Source organism: Terrapene carolina, unplaced genomic scaffold (assembly GCF_002925995.2).
Source record: "Terrapene carolina triunguis isolate 2854851 unplaced genomic scaffold, T_m_triunguis-2.0 Scaffold55, whole genome shotgun sequence".
Lineage (NCBI taxonomy): Eukaryota > Metazoa > Chordata > Testudines > Emydidae > Terrapene > Terrapene triunguis.
Window position 1 is genome coordinate 1,809,264 of NW_020664406.1, and position 19,732 is coordinate 1,828,995.

Sequence of the window (19,732 nt, forward strand, 5' to 3'; positions counted from 1 at the left end):
CAGTGATCTCTCCCATCTCAGCAGGAGACTAGCTGGCGCACTTTTGGACAGGCAGCAGGGATCTTAGCAATCCTCTTCCCCTGAAGAGCTGAGTGCTTTAGAGGGGTGGGGAAGCAGGTAGTTGCCCTCAGTGGTATTCCCTAGGGTTGAAAGGAGAGGAAGAGGCTAACAACCCACCCCTGCAGAGGTCAGAAGGGGTGTGTGGGGGGGAATACTATCAGTCCTTTTCTTACAGAAAACTCCCATGGTAAGAGGGAGCAAGCTGGGTGCGTGGTGGTCAGGTGTTACGGGAAGGCAGCTACAGCAGCACAGAGAGGGATTGGTGTGGGGTGAGCAGTGCTAGTATCTTCACTAGTGAATGGTAAGAATGGCTAGAGAGGGGGTAGGGAGCTGCAGAGCCCGTAGGAATTAGCCGCACCCTAGTGGCTCTCTGCCCAAAGGGCTGAGCTTTGGTAGTGCTCCCAGTCCTTTGTTTACACAGCTAAACGGTATGGAGAACTAGTGGCCAATCTGAAGGGAATTTCCCTGCAGACCATAAAAGAGTCTGAAAACCCAGAGTCTATGTGGAAGATCAGTGCAGTTAGCAGGTCTGAGCTTCTAAGGTTGTTGTCTTTCCATTGTAAGCTCTACATAATGCTGCTTCCATTGCTTATCCATCCTTGTTCTGCATTGCTAGTCTGGTCCACCTGATTGACAGCTATGCCCCCCTCCCCTCCTGAGATCAGCTGCAAAGCCACTTCCTTCTCCATTCAGATCCTTCCTGAAGATCCACCTCTGGTGTTATGTCTATAGAAACTAGTTGATGGCTAATGGAGAGTTTGAGTCATTAACATTTATATATTTAGCCACCTTGTCTGTATACATTGTATTTCTTCCTTTGTCAATTTTTTTTTTTTTTTAAACACAGTAAGAGCTCTTCAGGGCTGGGACTATTCCTTTCTTTTGTTTGGAAAATAATTAGCACACTGGGGGCAGTTACTGGAAAGAAATAATTCTGAGAGGTATATCAGAGCAGGGATTGGTAGCAGCGTTTCTAGCTAGTTACAAAACACTTTCCATGCTAAGCATTGGTTTTCAAATGCTTGTAATTCTCCAAGAAAATCTAACTCTTACCCTTAAGCCTTTCTATGCTTGATCTCTTGCTGAAGATGAATTTTCCAGCAAGGCCTGAGCCAAATCCCTTTAGCCACTTGACTTAAAGGAGAGGGCAGGGAAAAAACAAACACTTTTCCTACTAAAGAAAAATTCAATCTTTTGTGACAACAGAAACAGGTGAAAGTTGAAACATGGCATGACCTAGTCCTAAACAAAGATTTATAAAGCAGGGTCATGGTAGACTTATCCAACAACTGCAGCAGTTTGCACAGATGCATGCATAAGGAGACCAAAGCCCTGAGGTAAGTGGGGAAATGGGATCCTGGGAGGAAGCACAAGCAGGAGAGCGCAAGGGGGAGGACTCCTGTCTCATACTGAGAAAGAGGGACGATCAATGAGTTATCTTAAGTGCCTATACACAAATACAAGAAGCCTGGGAAACAAGCAGGGAGAACTGGAAGTCCTGGCACAGTCAGGGAACTATGATGCGATTGGAATAACAGAGACTTGGTGGGATAACTCACATGACTGGAGTACTATCATGGATGGATATAAACTGTTCAGGAAGGACAGGCACGGCAGAAAAGGTGAGGGAGTTGCATTGTATGTAAGAGAGGAGTATGACTGCTCAGAGCTCCGGTATGAAACTGCAGAAAAACCTGAGAGTCTCTGGATAAAGTTGAGAAGTGTGAGCAACAAGGGTGATGTCGTGGTCGGAGTCTGCTATAGACCACCAGACCAGGGGGATGAGGTGGACGAGGCTTTCTTCTGGCAACTAGCAGAAGTTGCTAGATCGCAGGCCCTGGTTCTCATGGGAGACTTTAATCACCCTGATATCTGCTGGGAGAGCAATACAGCGGTGCACAGACAGTCCAGGAAGTTTTTGGGAAGTGTAGGGGATAATTTCCTGGTGCAAGTGCTGGAGGAACCAACTAGGGGCAGAGCTTTTCTTGACCTGCTGCTCACAAACAGGGAAGAATTAGTAGGGGAAGCAAAAGTGGATGGGAACCTGGGAGGCAGTGACCATGAGATGGTCGAGTTCAGGATCCTGACACAAGGAAGAAAGGAGAGCAGCAGAATACGGACCCTGGACTTCAGAAAAGCCGACTTTGACTCCCTCAGGGAACAGATGGGCAGGATCCCCTGGGAGAATAACATGAAGGGCAAAGGGGTCCAGGAGAGATGGCTGTATTTTAAAGAATCCTTATTGCGGTTGCAGGAACAAGCCATCCCGATGTGTAGAAAGAATAGTAAATATGGCAGGCGACCAGCTTGGCTAAACAGTGAAATCCTTGCTGATCTTAAACGCAAAAAAGAAGCTTACAAGAAGTGGAAGATTGGACAAATGACCAGGGAGGAGTATAAAAATATTGCTCAGGCATGCAGGAGTGAAATCAGGAAGGCCAAATCACACTTGGAGTTGCAGTTAGCAAGAGATGTTAAGAGTAACAAGAAGGATTTCTTCAGGTATGTTAGCAACAAGAAGAAAGTCAAGGAAAGTGTGGGCCCCTTACTGAATGAGGGAGGCAACCTAGTGACTGAGGATGTGGAAAAAGCTAATGTACTCAATGATTTTTTTGCCTCTGTCTTCACAAACAAGGTCAGCTCCCAGACTGCTGCACTGGGCAGCACAATATGGGGAGAAGGTGACCAGCCCTCTGTGGAGAAAGAAGTGGTTCGGGACTATTTAGAAAAACTGGACGTGCACAAGTCCATGGGGCCGGATGCACTGCATCCGAGGGTGCTAAAGGAGTTGGCGGATGAGATTGCAGAGCCATTAGCCATTATTTTTGAAAACTCATGGCGATCTTGGGGAGGTCCCAAGGCTAATGTAGTGCCCATCTTTAAAAAAGGGAAGAAGAAGGATCCGGGGAACTACAGGCCAGTCAGCCTCACCTCAGTCCCTGGAAAAATCATGGAGCAGGTCCTCAAGGAATCAATTATGAAACACTTAGAGGAGAGGAAAGTGATCAGGAACAGTCAGCATGGATTCACCAAGGGGAAGTCATGCCTGACTAACCTGATTGCCTTCTATGATGAGATAACTGGCTCTGTGGATGAGGGGAAAGCAGTGGATGTGTTATTCCTTGACTTTAGCAAAGCTTTTGATATGGTCTCCCACAGTATTCTTGCTGCCAAGTTAAAGAAGTATGGGCTGGATGAATGGACTGTAAGGTGGATAGAAAGCTGGCTAGATCGTCGGGCTCAACGGGTAGTGATCAATGGCTCCATGTCTAGTTGGCAGCCAGTTTCAAGCGGAGTGCCCCAAGGGTCGGTCCTGGGGCCGGTTTTGTTTAATATCTTTATTAATGATCTGGAGGATGGTGTGGACTGCACTCTCAGCAAGTTTGCCGATGACACTAAACTAGGAGGCGTGGTAGATACACTAGAGGGTAGGGATCGGATACAGAGGGACCTAGACAAATTAGAGGATTGGGCCAAAAGAAACCTGATGAGGTTCAACAAGGACAAGTGCAGAGTCCTGCACCTAGGACGGAAGAATCCCATGCACAGCTACAGACTAGGGACCGAATGGCTAGGTAGCAGTTCTGCAGAAAAGGACCTAGGGGTCACAGTGGACAAGAAGCTGGATATGAGTAAACAGTGTGCTCTTGTTGCCAAGAAGGCTAACGGCATTTTGGGCTGTATAAGTAGGGGCATTGCCAGCAGATCGAGGGACGTGATCGTTCCCCTTTATTCGACATTGGTGAGGCCTCATCTGGAGTACTGTGTCCAGTTTTGGGCCCCACACTACAAGAAGGATGTGGAAAAATTGGAAAGAGTCCAGCGGAGGGCAACAAAAATGATCAGGGGTCTGGAGCGCATGACTTATGAGGAGAGGCTGAGGGAACTGGGATTGTTTAGTCTCCAGAAGAGAAGAATGAGGGGGGATTTGATAGCAGCCTTCAACTACCTGAAGGGGGGTTCCAAAGAGGATGGAACTCGGCTGTTCTCAATGGTGGCAGATGACAGAACAAGGAGCAATGGTCTCAAGTTGCAGTGGGGGAGGTCTAGGTTGGATATTAGGAAACACTATTTCACTAGGAGGGTGGTGAAGCACTGGAATGCGTTACCTAGGGAGGTGGTGGAGTCTCCTTCCTTGGAGGTTTTTAAGGCCCGGCTTGACAAAGCCCTGGCTGGGATGATTTAGTTGGGAATTGGTCCTGCTTTGAGCAGGGGGTTGGACTAGATGACCTCCTGAGGTCCCTTCCAACCCTGATATTCTATGATTCTATGATAACAAAATGAAACATCCAATAAAGCTTCTGTCAAGTGAGCCAGCCATATTCAATATTTATAGGAGCTAAGAACTTTCCCAGACTGCAGACCCCTTGTTGCTGCTTTAATTTCTGAGTTGGAAGGTGGAATTTCTGTTCCTGGTATCTGATTAGTGGAGGGTGTGCTGTTTGTTTGTTGTTGTTTTTAACACAGAAGGCCATGATTTAGAAAACCATTTATCATTTTGTCAAGATTACACATTTGTAGAATATGTAACAAGATTTCTAAGGAACAGATGTTTCACTTTTTATTAAAAATAGATATGACAAAAATACACATTCCAGTAAACAAGACTTCTCCAGTTGTCATGTGGAAGCAATAAGATGCTAACATGAAAAACTTCCTATATACATAGATCCTTTCAATGGCTAATTAATTGTCTGATATTTTTGTAAGCACATCTCAGATAATTCTTTTTAAGAAACTTTCCTATAGGCAGAACTTTTAAGGTGGGCAATCATCATTTGCTCCAACAGCCATTTGAAGCCAATAGTCCAGGTTCCTAAAAACAACAAAATTGTACAAGTTCTCTCCTCCCTTTTGGAAACCATGTTCACTTTCTCTCCAGGAAACAGGGCTGTCTGCAAAGCCATGCACAGTTAAGGTCACCCACTGTGCCAATTTTGGTTCATCAAAATAGCAACTGGAAAAGAAAAATACATTAACTGCTAATTAGAACGGAACAATAAGTTATGTTGAAGTACACCAGAATGGAATTAGAGACCTAACTACTTAACTGAAATGTATAACTAAAGGAGTTAAAAATCACTTTTTACTGAAATGTGGGACGCACAGTAGTATAATGAGAAATTCCAACTGCTGTCACGTCATTTTAGAAGGTACATACGGAGAGCACAAAGGGTTGTAGTTTTCCTGCTGAGGCACTAGCATTCCTTCAGACCCTTAATACTGCCTTAAATTAAAATATTTATGAGACTGCTCAGTTTAAATATTTTAATATTAACTGTTTATGTAAAACTGAACGAAAAACAAAAGAAATGGGACCAAATGGCATTTCACAATGAAGAACTTCACCCCTGAAGATTTATATTGTATTATGTACTTTGACACATATAACTGAGCTGTACTTTACTTAGAAATACTTGTTGTTTTTAATAAAACCAGCTTTTCTGAGCCGCCTCTGGCAGCCACCATCTTGCAGGGAATTGGCATTATTTGTGACTGGGATAATAGAACAATCCAATGTCAGAGTGGAAGACATATGGAAAGAAAATCTGGTGAACGGACTCTTTTTGTGGATTAGTACTTCAGCCACCAGAAGGGAACCAGACTACAAATCAGAAACTGATATTAATAAAGGCCAGGCATTGTCCAGTGGTCTTAAGACTGGGAGCCAGAACATCTGTGTTTTAATCAAAGCTCAGTGTGACTTGCTTTAGGAGTTGAAAATTTGGCTGTGACTTGTCCAATATGACATACAGTGGGCCTGATTTTCAAAAATGCTGAGCTCCCACAGCTGCCATAACTTCAGCGAGAGTTGTGGTTGCTTAACACTAAAAAAACCAACAACAACAAGACTAGAATATCTCAAAGTTGGGTCCCCCAAAGCTGGGGTATTCAAAATCAGTTGTCACTGTTGATAATTGTGGCCTTAACCTCTTTGCTTCAGTTTCCCTATATGTAAATTGGGGAGGATATCCTTTACTCACCTCTTTGGGGTGCTGAAGATTAGTCTTTGGAAAACACTTTGAAGGGGAAAAGTATTAAAATTGTAAATATGTTATAATAATGTACCTCTGATCGCTCTTACCATAGCTGTTCCAATAACTGAATTATCTTCTCTGGGACTATAAAGCCAGTGATTGTGCACAAATAGGCTTGCTCCACTACTGTGCTGGGCTGAGGACAGCAATAGGTTGATAAGAAGCTAAATGACTTGTTGTCTCTGAAAACAGAAATAATCTGGATGAGGTACACTGTAAATTTTCTACACCAACGCTACCATTTTCAGAGTTGTGCATCAACCATGAAGCACCTAAATACATATTTAGGCCTCTAAATAAATGTTCTGCTTTTCGGAAGTGCTGAGCACCTGTGAAAAATCAAGTCACTTATTTAAGGTACCTAAAGACTGAAGTGCCTACTGTCAGGCATCAAAGGCAGAAAATTATGGCTTATGTTTTTTAAAAAATATTTAAGATCAAGGCAAGTTCAGATACTTACAAACCAACTTTGTTGCAAACGGCACCTAGCCATTCAAACAGTTCCTGTGCACTGCATGACTCTTCCAGCTTTCCTTGCAGTTCATTACTATGGAACACTGGACACTGCAGATTTCTTAATGTGCTGAATGTTGTTTTTGGCTGATGGGCTTGTATTTGGTTTTTGGAAAAGTATGACATCAGTGTTGATCCTTCTGCACCTAACAACACAGACCACAAAAAGTTGTTATAAAACTGCAACAACAAAGGAACACCGAGTATCAAACTAAACTGAAACCTTTACATGCATCTGTAAAGAAAAGATGTGTGAGATGCTCTATATGATGAATTGAAATTAAAACTGCTTACATGCTATTTATCTACCTAAGCCAGAGCCCTAGCTCCTCTTTTCTTGGAAATGAAGTACAGTTTCAGATCCAGCAAGCTCAGAAATCCTATTGAGCCATATTTGTATAGTTCAATTTATCATTAGCAACAGTTAAGGCAAAATAAAAATTAAATTCATGTATTACAGAACATCTTCAAGGATGAGTGTTTGTTTAATGTTTCCAAATAAATAGCCATAGGAAAGGAAAAATTATGCTTTTCCACTTGTTCTTTCTCTATAAGAATGCAAATGGAAAATCTGATCATCCCACTGAAACGTTAACCAGATTTGGAGGCTTAGATGACAGTTTATTACAAATAGAACATCATCACCTGAATATAGTTTATCACTAACATTATGTTTTGAGTCTGTCCTCTTTTCTCCCACACCATCTCTTCAAGATATATTAACCAACTCAAAAGCAAGATATCCAATTGGTAAAAAGCAATTTTTATAGTGTCCCTGCCTACACTTTGAGATCATTGGATGAAAGGAGAAAAACAATACTAAGTCTCCTTCTGAAAAAGACACTGGCAAGCTGTTCCTGAAGAGATGTTCTATATAGGCCACCAACAAGAGAGCTTGTACTCTGCATGTCAGAAGAACAGCATAGAGCTGCTTGGAAAACGGTCACTTTTCCCCATGGAAAATTTCAATTTTTCAGCAAAAATTCAAAACATAAAACATTTATGTGGAAAAACAAACTTTTTTGACTTGGAAATACTGCTGTAGTGCCTTGTGCTCCTTTATAGGCCAGGCTTCCTGGTTGATGTTGGACAACTCCTATAATGTACCAGTTTCCCCTTTTGGAGAGGGGAGGCAGTGGATCATGACAGACGAAGCCAGGCCAAGGAGCCTGGCCTATAGAGGAAAACGGGGACATGAGGCAAACAAATTACAACTCCCATGAGGCACCACTGCAGCACTTCCAAATCAAAATGTTTTGTTTTTTTGATGAAGGAAAAAAAAAAAAAAAAACCTGTCAAAAAATAGTTTCAATGGAAATTTTTTAACCAGCCTTACAAAAGCCCAATAACAGGACATACAATGGTTGTACGTTAATTTCAAAATCAAACAGCAATTGCAGTTTTCTTCCTGATCAATTTTACTTCATGTCACTGCACCTTTGAGGTGCCATCAACAAGAGATTGTTCTTTAAGTAACAAAATGCCACTATATTACAAGTTTACAACCCAAATAAGAATGATATCTAATTATTGGTGTATGCATTGTTGTTGTAGCCGTGTTGGTCCCAGGATATTAGAGAGACGAGTTGGGTGAGGTAATATCTTTTACTGGACCAACTTCTGTTGGTGAGACAGACAAGCTTTCTAGCTTACAGAACTCTTCACACAGCCCAGACCTGAGGAAGAGCTCTTTGTAAGCTCGAAAGCTTGTCTCTTTCACCAGCAGAAGTTGGTCCAATAAAAGATATTATCTCACCCATCCAATTTTATGTCATCCATAGTTAATATTTGAATATTCTTCTAATATTTACAGTTCATTCTTATTACCTGTGTTATACCAGGACAGCAGGAAATCAAATTCTAAAGGTTTCTTCTCTTTCAAGGCCCAAAGCACTCTTTTATGTTTCTTACTATCAGGATCAAAGGCCGAGTCAGTCAAGTCAATGGTAACAACTGTAAAAGATGAAAGGGCAAATTTTACTCAACAGAGCTCAGCTTTAATATTCAGATTCTATAAGAATTATCAGAGTACTAGAAGACATTGTCAACTACTTTTTATGGAGACACTTTGTTTTTCCTTTTAAGTTAACCCTCCACGCCTTGTAGCACTCTCTCAAAATCTTAGTCATATAGCTGTTGCTCTCCATTTTGCAAATGAAGATTTTTCTCTCTTTATTCTGATGTAGAAGACGTTACAACTGCTGCATTTTGTTAACTTCTCTGCTTGTGTCTCAGCTTCACTGTGCAGAAATCAAGGGAAAGTTGTGGGATTTTGTTTGTTTGGTGGTTTTTTTGTTTGTTTGTTTGTTTTTAAGTTAACTGCTTTCTAAAAAACAGCAATGAGCAGCTCACTTTTGTGAGGGAAATGAGAAAAGGGGGGCTGTCATGCCAAAACAGTGGCTTTAAAAAAAAAAAAAAAAATACTGGCAACAGACCATTGGCATTTAAGAAAAAATGCTATAGCTTACAGTACCAGGAAAAGCCATACTTATGGCTTCAGCACTGTTTCCATTATGAGCCTGTTTTCCCACACCCATTGGTCCCAGTTCAAAGATGAATTTAAAAAAAAAAACTGAAGAAATTTTATTGAGCCATTTTTAAGTTTGATGAATTAGCATTATGTCCTATTTTGCTACCAGTTGTTTTTATTCAGATAACTTAAAGCCAACAGAACTCTGAAAGTTCATCTTTGCTTGTAATTAGCTTTCAATATATACGGCCCTTATAGGTTTGGGGGGGGGAGGATATGAACTAAGAGAGTTAGTGATTTGTAAAAAATCAGTCATAAGCATGTCCACAGGATATCTGCTAAGAACTGCAAATTTTCTTTACAGTGTGCAAGGCATGGAGGCTACTGAAAGAACAATTTGGTTGAGAAAGATTTTAAGTGTCTCAAACACACAGAACAAAATCCTCTCTCTCTCTCTCAACAAAAGGGGTCTCTCAAATTTAGTTTTTTCTTTGCAGTTTCTGCAGCATTCTGCAAGGTGTAAGCTTTCATTTAAAAAAAGATTAAGGTTTTTTGTTTTTCTGCTGTGAAGATACAGAGATTGCATACAATATATAAAATGCAAAAATGCTCACATCCTACATTATTGCAATAAAAGGGATATATAATTAAAAATCAAGAAATGCAGAAATTAAGTTCTTACAATATCAACAAAATATTAAATGTATATGTTCTATTTGTGCTTTTCTTGTTACTTGTGTAGTTTACATATTTCTCTCAATACGTGTGTAGTGTGTGTACACAGGGAGAAAACATCCCAGAGATTAACCAAATTTAGAGGAATCAAAGTTTAAACTGAGATAGTTTGGTGTCCTATTAAGACACTTTATAAATGGATATTACTATTAGAATAGGTGCTGTTAGTGTAAACAATACTTACTATATCTCATGACTTTTTTACCAGAATACTGAGATGGACGACCTTGTAGTCCAAGCTCCTCATATGTGTCCTTGTCTACTGATATAATTAGTTTTCCTATGAACAGAAAGGATTTTTGTTAGTACCAGTTATCTCTTCCATAGCTCCCTTTAAAGTCTTTGAGAGTCTCATGCTGCATAAAGTTAAACCTGGATCACTAGGTGTTAGTAATGTAATCCAGGCTCCTTCAGTTTCAGTTAAATGGATCACAAAGAGTAACCCTGGAAAATCTTAACAGTAGATTATTGTTGGTTGTCAAAATATGTCTTATGAATTAGCATGAGTGAACCCTAAATAACATAATTCCTGAGTTGTGCAATTACCCTATGTAACTTTGCCATGTTACTTCTGTCACCCATATCTTCCCTCCTCCCAGCTATTCCCTAGTGTTTGTTATATTCATTTGTTGAATCTTGTGTTGAGTTAGGCCCTGATTCTGCAAACAATCGCATATGCTTGAAGCTACGGCTGTGCTTTAAACTTATTGACTTCAATGGGCCTACTCAGGTGAGTAAAGTTAAGCACATACTTAAGTGTCTGAAGGTTTGCGGCTTAGATTGAAAACACTTTGGTGCATTCACGGCGACATCCTTTGCCACTACAGCATTTAGCACAATGGAGCCCTTGATCCTGACTGGGGTCTTTGGACACTACCACAAAATAATAATATTGAGTGTCAAAAAGGACTGAACTGTGATATCACCCAGTGCCTAAATCATGGACTCCAGAATGGCTGTGAATATTATTTTGAAAGATTTACACATTGCTAGCACCCAGAGACCACAATCAGGATCAGATTTCCATTGGGTTAGTGGCTGTATATACATACAAAAGATGATATCCCTGCCGCAAAGAGCTTACATGAAGAATTTCAGTTTACTTGTGCTCTGCCGAACACTTGCTTTTTGGGCGGGGGGGGGGGGGGGGGGGGGTAACTGGCTTATGACAATTAGCAAATGAGACCAAAAATAAAAGGATATGAAAAGATTTACATTTTTACTGTAATTGCTGTAATATGTATTGTGTAATATGTTGAAATCTCAAGATGGTTGGAAAACAGTGAATCAAAACAAAGCTCTCCATTACTCTCATGTGTGAAATGCTTAATTATACTTTGAGAGAAGTATTAGTCAGTACTTTTAAGTACTAAATATTTCATCATAGTATTTTGAGAAATATACTAAAACCACCTGACCCATATTTTTTAAGGGGGCAGCGTCAACTTAAAATGGTTTCGATTTTAGGGTTTGTAAGAAGCAGCCTTCAATAAAGTTTCAGACCAACAGAAATGCTTGTTTTTTAATTCCAATGAAAACAGTTTTTACACAAACATTCCTCTACAACATTAGCAACCCAAGGTTTGCAGCACTGACCATTTGAAATAAGTAAAAGTGAAACTGACTTAATTGAGTTTACTTTCCATGATGTAAGAAATGAAATAAATCGTGAGCATGAACAACAAAGAGTAACTTTCATTTTTTTAATATTTCATTTTAATAATTACTAGTAAACATAGGTAAAGAAATGTACTCATGATTTTTCCAGTTGACAGTACCCCTTTCAAAAACCCAAGTAAAAACAAAACCATTAAAGGCATTAGTCAATGTCTATGTATAATGAATAGTATGAATTCATACCAGTTGGTAGTAGAGCAGCAGCATTATCTTGATCAATTTTTGTGTTGTATGTAAGAGCATAGCATGAACCTTTAACACAAAGGAACAGTACAATCTGAGGTTATACAGTTCGCAAAAGATATACTGGCAATATTTAAGTTAGACTCATCTCAAGATAAATAAATCAGTCAGTTGCTGTTTAGATCCTGCTTGATTTCTGCACTTCAACTAACTAGCCTTCTCCCACTATGGTACTTTCATGTTGCCTCTACAAATTTGACAGTGACATTTTCAGGGTTTTATAACCCAAATGAAATTCATTCCAGGCCCAAAATTGAAACACTTTATTTCACCCTGGAAGTGATTCTTTTCACCAAATTAGAAAAAAAATTGGTCCAACCATTTTTCAGATATTGGGTCACATTGAAAAATAGAGAGGACGCTGTTGTTATTGTGGACATTTTTTTTCAGTCATATCCCACAACCACCTTCATCTTCTAAAATCAAGAGCCCAGTCCTGTAATCTTGGCACATGAGTGGTCCCATTGCTTGAATGGGAACTGTTGGCACAAGTACTATTCAAGAGAATAAGAGCAGTAAGAAAGAGGGTCCTAAATTTAGCAAGTAATTAATCCTTAATGGAGGGACAACTACTTTCCCTTTAAAACAGCTGATTTGAAAAAATCCTTTGCTCCACGATTGAGTCCTCAGTGATAGGGAACATTTTGGCATCAACAAAGTGGTGGATGTCCCTGGATGTCTGCCATCAACATGCCTTTTCTTCAGAGTGTTAAATATCAAAGGCAGAAGACACGTTGTTCCATCTTTAATGTTCAAGATGGAAGAAGGACCAGAGGGAGAAACCATTTCTATGTGCAGATTTACATGCCCTCTTTAGAACTTGCAGATTTTATTCATAATTACTATCTCTATAATGACATTTAACGAAAGACCCAGAACTTCACAAGATGATTACAAACTATATGGAGAAGAATCACGTCACTAATCTCTGAAATGCAGTTACCTCTAGGCTGGAAGATAGCTGCGATTAAACAGCAACACATCACTACAGTTCAGGACATAAAGCAAAGCATAAATCATACCCAATTGAAAGTGCAAGGAGAATTCAGAAATTCAGGTAGGCAGACTGTAATTACTCAAATGGAACTGAGCTAGAGCACCAGGGCTAACCTTCCTTCATTCCATTTCTGTAAAGAATGCCACAGGCCTTACCCATGTTCACCTATTGAGATCACAAACCTTAATAAGACTTTTGATTTTAACATCTTGCTTCTCCCTTTCACCCATGTACAAACACATTTCAATGCTTGCTGTACCTTAGTGCAATGGTTTTCAAACTTTTTTTCTGGGGACCCAGTTGAAGAAAATTGTTGATGCCTGCAACCCAGGGCAGGGGGTTGGGGCGCCGGAAGGGGTCAGGGCTCAGGGCTGGGGGTGCAGGCTCTGGGGTAGGGCTGGGGATGAGGGGCTTGGGGTACAGGAAGGGGCTCTGGGTGTGTGTGGGGGGGAGCCTCAGGGCTGGGGCAGGGGATTGGGGCGCGGACTTATCTCCGGCAGCTCCCAGTCAGCAGCGTAGCTGGGGTGCAGAGGCAGGCATCCCACCTGTCCTGGCACCGCGGACTGCACTGTGCCCTGGAAGCGGCCACCAACAGGTCTGGCTCCTAGGCAGAGGCGCGCAAGCGGCTTCGCACGATTCTTGCCCACAGGCACCTATCCCCCCCCCCCCCAGCTACCATTGGCTGGTTTCTGGCCAATGGGAGTACAGAGCCAGTGCTCGGGGTTGGGGCAGCATGCAGAGCCCCATGGCCCCCCTTCCTAGAAGATGAACCCGCTGCTGGCCGCTTCTGGGGTGCAGTGCGGTGTCGAAAAAGGGAGGCACTAGCCTGCCTTAGCTGGGCAGCACCACCACCAACGGGACTTTTAATGTCTCCATCGGCGGTGCTGACCAGAGCAAGGCGACCCAGTGCCTTACATGCCGTGACCCAGTACTGGGTCGCAACCCACGGTTTGAAAAACACTACCATAGTGTATGTCTACACTACAAAAAAAGGTGTGTTCTTAACTTGGATTAGTTACCCTGTGGTAGCTAACTTGTGTTAAAATATCAGTGAAGATACAGCAACTTGGCTTTTAAATTGGGTTAGCAGTTAGGCTCCTCTTCCTATAGATTTTAATTTGAGCTGCTAACCTGAGTAAAAGCCAAGATGCTGTGTCTTCACTGCTATTTTCACACAAATTAGCTATCGCAGTTGGCTAATCCAAGTTAAGAACACTTTTTTTTGCACTGTAGACACACCCTAAATAACTGTTACCTCAAGCCCTCTAGAGCTAGAATCCAAAAAATATCATTCTGAAATCTTGGAATTATTGCTTTCAAATGTTTAACGCTTTACTCTCTAGCTAGTGGTTTATGAGATCATTCCTGTTAAGAATTATGTGGGGAAAGCTGTTGTAAAGGTAAACGTTGTCAGGAGCAGTGTACATTTTCAGGCATTTGTCCAAGAACTCTAACGAGGAAGAGAATAAACTGATCTGAGTGTACTACAGTATTCTCTTTGTTTAGTTCTCCCACCCTTAAAAAAATAAGGAAATTCAATTTTTAAAAAAAACCACAGTGACCTTGCTCTCTCCCCACATTTTCTGTCCATCCTCCACCATTTCTTCTACCACTAACCTTTCTCCTCTGCACTATAACAGGTATAATAGCCCATTTACCAGAGAGCAGAGAGAAGAGAAGAGTGATGCAGACTTCTCTATTTGTTCGTCTCTTCCAAATGCCAAGAATGTCACAGTACAAAAAACTCATAGAAAAAAACAACAACAACAACCTGATGTTATCACAAGCACTTTTTACTATTCCAGGAAGCACTGGCAAGACATTTGGTTTCATTCATATTCACTGTATGTATTTTTAGCTCCCCCTTACCTTTCTTCACGAATGTATTGATAAATTCATGCGTAACCAATTCATGAAGGGATAAATTCTTCACCAAATAATACTCTCCAATGTCTGTGATAACACTTTTCAGTGCTTCTGGAAGAATTCCACATTCAGGGATCAAAAATGACACCTATTCAGACCATATTTGTAATGCAAATTAGATCTTACATATAAACATAGATAATCGAAATTACAAAACTGGGCTGAAGAAAAGAAATAAGCAAACAAAAATTCAGCTCCTCAAAGAGGTTAGCACATAAAATTAAAGAGTTAAAGGTATCTGAAGATGGGTGAGTGCCCCAAATACCAAGAGGCGAATTCAGCACATAACTAATTTTAAGATAGCCCCACCCCAGATGCCCTTGAGTTTCACAATTACTAAACCTTATTGTTAGGACTCAGTTCTCTATTTTGCATAGCTCATACACAGTACAGTGCCATTTAAAGCACTACAGAAAGGGATATTATTGCACAGCATGGTTTTGCAAAGGGTATGGTTTTAAGACAAAATAAAGGTTTTGAATGCTTTTTACCTTTGCTATTTGGGGCATTTACCACATAATGGGCATAATGGGTTAAATGGGTTAAATCTGTCCTTAGTTATGCCCATGCACGAATGGAAATCAGGGTAGGATTTGGTCCATTTTTAAAACGAATACATTCCATGGTGCAAGACACAGATTTACCCCCACACACACATTAAGCCTGCTTGATCCATAAAAACTCAGATGAGATCAGGTACATTTAATGTAGCTTGGCTATTCTCCCAAATTCAAGCAGATTAGGGCCTAATGTGTTTCTTATGAGAATGAACGAGGCAAGCTCTCAATGCTACACAAGACAATCAAAGGAGGAGGTGCTGCTGCTGTCTTCCTTGTGACCAGTGGTTAGAGCACTCACCTAGGATGAGGGAGACCCAGATTCAAAATTCCCCCCTCTACCAGGATTTAAACAGGGGTCTCCCACTTCTCAGGTAAGTGCTCTACCCACTGAGCTATGGGATAATCTGATACAGCGCTCCCTCAATCTCTCATGCTGAAGCTGTTTCACTGCAGCTAAATAATTAAAGAGAGTCAATGGAGCAGGGGGACTGGACGCTGGGTCTTCCACCTCCTGGGTGAGTGCTCTAACCACTGGCCTAAAAGTTATAACCAAACACTAGATTTTGAATAGCCTCTGAGCACACCTACTGGAGCAAGCTCCACCAGCAAGTTAGGCAGGTGAACACCTATCTTCCCCGGTTCATAAGTTGCTCTGCAGGAGACAGGATTCCAGATAGTTAGAGCAAGGCAGCAGTGCACAGGCCCAGAGGCAGAAACGTAAGTAGCTATGGAATTTTTACCCTGAAAATTTAGGTGCTGAGTGAGTTTAGGCGCCTACAGGGTTCAGCTGGAGTTTTGTGAATTGCATTAGAACCTAAAACTGGGACTTAGGTGCCAAAGTCTGATATTTAGGTGTCTACATACCTTTGTGCATCTAGTCCTCAGCTACTAAGGTGATGAACATAGTATAAGAACCCATACAGAATAGAATACAGGGGAGCTGGGAATAGGCTGAGTCTGACATGGCAGCATTGAGCTGCCCTTCGGAAGAGAGTGAGATAGACCTTAACACAAAAGTAGTGCTTTGGAAAAGGGAGGGGGTGAGACTCGGGAGAAGTGTATTGCTGAGAATGTCTGACGCTGAGCCCCAGTTAAAATGTTTTATCCATTAATTTTCTAATCAGGGTGTGATGCTTCTGTTGGGGTACCCAGAACTATAAGCCCTGTGTTACCCCCTCTCAGACCCAGCAAGCGAGAGCTTTACTGCTGCTAAGTAATGTGTCAGAGGCCTGGCACACCAGCTTTTCTTCTTCACCAGCAAACGCTACAGGATTCTGCCAGTCCAAAACTTGCTTTGCATGTAACAACCAGTGAACCCCAATTCCCAAGTTCCACGGAGACATCTCTTTGCCATATCCAGTCCCTCTCATTGGACACTCCCAGAAATTATTAAGTTTGCTGCCTCCAAAAAAGACCACATGCATATCAGCCTGTTAGGTTAGCTGAAGATTCACTCTCCAATTTAATACACAGTACTGACATGGTTTTGTAATAAAAGAAGAAGTAGATTGTTAACAAAGAACAAATTTAAGTGATAATAAATAAGAATAAAAAAACCAGGTATGGTTACAAGTGAAACAAAACAAAACAAAATATGCTTTCTTGTGGCAAACAATTTCAGCAAGTTCCCTTTTCTAAGCAGGTTTCTCACCTATAGTCAGTTTCCAGCTACTCTTGCCTTCTAGGCCAAGAGAGCTTTCATAGGCTCAGAGGACACTGAACCCTAAGTTCCCTCAGTGACAGATGACTCAAATCTCTCTTTGTCCCCCTTATATTACCCCAAAGTTCATTGTCTCTGTTTCAAGAGCCAGGAGGGTACAGACTCCATCCCCCATCGTGATCATTAAGTGATCATCTCCCCACTTGCTAGTTTGATGGCTTTGTTTACCTTATATGTACATATACTTTTCATTGTCCACTGTGATCAAGCTGGCCAGACAAGTAAAAACACATTCCTTTGTCTAGGGCAGGCTGGGCTTTATGTGCTGCCTGCCAAACAAACATATTTTCAGCACACATTTCTAACTCTTTGTACACACCCCGTACATATATCATGCAATGATTTTCAGGACCAGCATGTTAACAGTTTGCATATGATACTTTACACAACACCATTTAGATACAGATTATGACCACAGTATGTTGGGGCAATGAGAGTGTCAGGCCTGATGTGACTTGTGGTATGTTGTGCTCTCTGCTAGTTGGCACTGAGGTTCGCACAGGGGTCTGTGGTGACAAGGGAGGGGACAGAATGGATTTGGGTTTTTCAGCAACATTCAGATGGTTTAACTGCAGTTACTAAACTTTGCCAGAAAGGCAAGTGACCATTTAATTTTGCAGCCAAACCAGAGAGGGCTTAGTAAACTCAACTACAATTTGCTTACTTGCTGCTGCAAAATGCAACTCAATTTGATTCTAAGGGTATGTCTACACTACGAGGTTAATTCGATTTTACTTAAATCGAATATGTGGAATCGATATTGCAAAGTCGAACGTGTGTGTCCACACTAAGGACACACTAAGGACAGTAATTCGACTTTGTGAGTCCACACTAACGGGCGAGCGTCGATATTGGAAGCGGTGCACTGTGGGCAGCTATCCCACAGTTCCCGCAGTCCCCGCTGCCCATCGGAATTCTGGGTCGAGCCGCCAATGCCTTCTGGGTAAAAAAAATTTGTCGTCATCCGTCCGTCACTAACGCCCTCCCTCCCTCCATGAAAGCGCCGGCGGGAAATCAGTTCGCGCACTTTTCTGGTCAGTGACAGCGCGGACGCCACAGCACTGCGATCATGGATCACGCTGCGACCATCGCTGCACTTGTGGCCGTTCTCAACACCTCGCAGCTTATCATACACCTTTCCCTGAGGCAGATGAAGAGTAATCAGGCGAGGAGGCTACGACACCGCCGTGATGGCCTGAAGTCGGAGAGTAGCACAGAGCTGTCAGAAACCACGAGCCCCAGCGCCCAGGACATCACGGTGGCAATGGGGCATGTGGATATCGTGGAACGGCGATTCTGGGCCCGGGAAACAAGCACGGACTGGTGGGACCGTATAGTGCTTCAGGTCTGGGATGAATCCCAGTGGCTGCGAAACTTTCGCATGCGGAAGGGGACTTTCCTCGAACTTTGTGAATTGCTGTCCCCTGCCCTGAAGCGCCAGAATACCAGGATGAGAGCAGCCCTCACAGTTGAGAAGCGAGTGGCCATAGCCCTCTGGAAGCTTGCAACGCCGGACAGCTACCGGTCAGTCGCGAACCACTTTGGTGTGGGCAAATCTACCGTGGGGGTTGTTGTCATGCAAGTAGCCAAGGCAATCGTCAAGGTACTGCTCCCAAAGGTAGTGACCCTGGGAAACGCGCAGGTCATCATAGATGGCTTTGCCGCGATGGGATTCCCAAACTGCGGTGGGGCTATCGATGGGACTCACATCCCTATCCTGGGACCGGACCACCAGGCCAGCCAGTACATCAATAGAAAGGGCTACTTTTCAATGGTGCTGCAAGCACTGGTGGACCATCGGGGACGGTTTACAAACATCTACGTCGGATGGCCGGGCAAGGTTCATGACGCTCGCGTGTTCAGGAACTCTGGTCTGTTTAGACGGCTGCAGGAAGGTATTTACTTCCCAGACCACAAAATAACTCTTGGGGATGTGGAGATGCCTACAGTCATCCTCGGGGACCCAGCCTACCCGCTAATGCCCTGGCTCATGAAGCCCTATACTGGCGCCCTGGACACAGAAAAAGAACTGTTCAACTACCGTCTCAGCAAGTGCAGAATGGTGGTGGAGTGTGCTTTTGGCCGTCTCAAAGGGAGATGGAGAAGCTTACTCACTCGCTGTGATCTCAGTGAAACCAATATCCCCATCGTTATTGCAGCTTGCTGTGTGCTCCACAATCTGTGTGAGAGCAAGGGGGAGACCTTTATGGCGGGGTGGGAGCTAGAGGCAAATAGCCTGGCTGCTGATTACGTCCAGCCAGACAGCCGGGCCATTAGAAGATCCCAGCGGGACGCCCTGTGCATCCGGGAGGCTTTGAAAGCTAGGTTCCTGAGTGAGCAGGGCAACCAGTGACTTTTCAGTTTGTGGACAGAAAAGCTGAATCTGCCCCCGTTTCTTTACCCAGTTCATTTTGACTATCCTCTCCAGTTACATACCCCCTTCACCCCCTTCCCCTTCCCAAAAAATAAAATCATTTCGATTTTGTTAATGAACACCGTTGTCTGTATTGCTGTTTTCGCGGGAATATTTTAAACCGGGGACGCAGACTGTGGCGGGGGGCGGGTTCAGTGTTCGGATGCAAATGATGCCTCTAAACTCCCGGAATGACAGGCTCCGCACTGGTGGACTGGTTATTTCAATGGAGCCTGCCAGCACTCCTGGGGGGGACTGTGTGTATGTGTCGGCTATGTGACTTTCTGGCAGGGGGGGTAGGGTTACATATCCCCTGCTGCGTGGATCTGTGAGCCAGGATAAGGACCGCTGCATAAGATCTGTAACTGCCCTCCCCCGCC

At 42.6% G+C, this 19,732-nt stretch overlaps 1 protein-coding gene across 5 annotated transcripts in view; it reads right to left on the minus strand.

Annotated features, from left to right (window-relative positions):
- Positions 1-4,270: 4,270 nt before the first annotated feature.
- The window catches only part of LOC112118937 (ribonuclease P protein subunit p40), a 50,513-nt gene continuing 35,051 nt past the window's right edge, over positions 4,271-19,732 (minus strand). For 4 of the 5 annotated variants that reach the window (XM_024217440.2, XM_024217443.2, XM_024217444.2 and 1 more), the window contains 7 exons: positions 14,603-14,747; positions 11,677-11,745; positions 10,001-10,096; positions 8,439-8,564; positions 6,559-6,757; positions 6,146-6,280; positions 4,271-5,017 (listed from right to left, as the gene is read on the minus strand). In XM_024217440.2, the coding sequence (XP_024073208.2) occupies positions 4,819-5,017; positions 6,146-6,280; positions 6,559-6,757; positions 8,439-8,564; positions 10,001-10,096; positions 11,677-11,745; positions 14,603-14,747 (969 nt within the window). In that variant the 3' untranslated portion in view covers positions 4,271-4,818. The remainder of the gene's footprint in view (positions 5,018-6,145; positions 6,281-6,558; positions 6,758-8,438; positions 8,565-10,000; positions 10,097-11,676; positions 11,746-14,602; positions 14,748-19,732) is intronic. The other variant, XM_026658813.1, reaches the window with a different exon arrangement.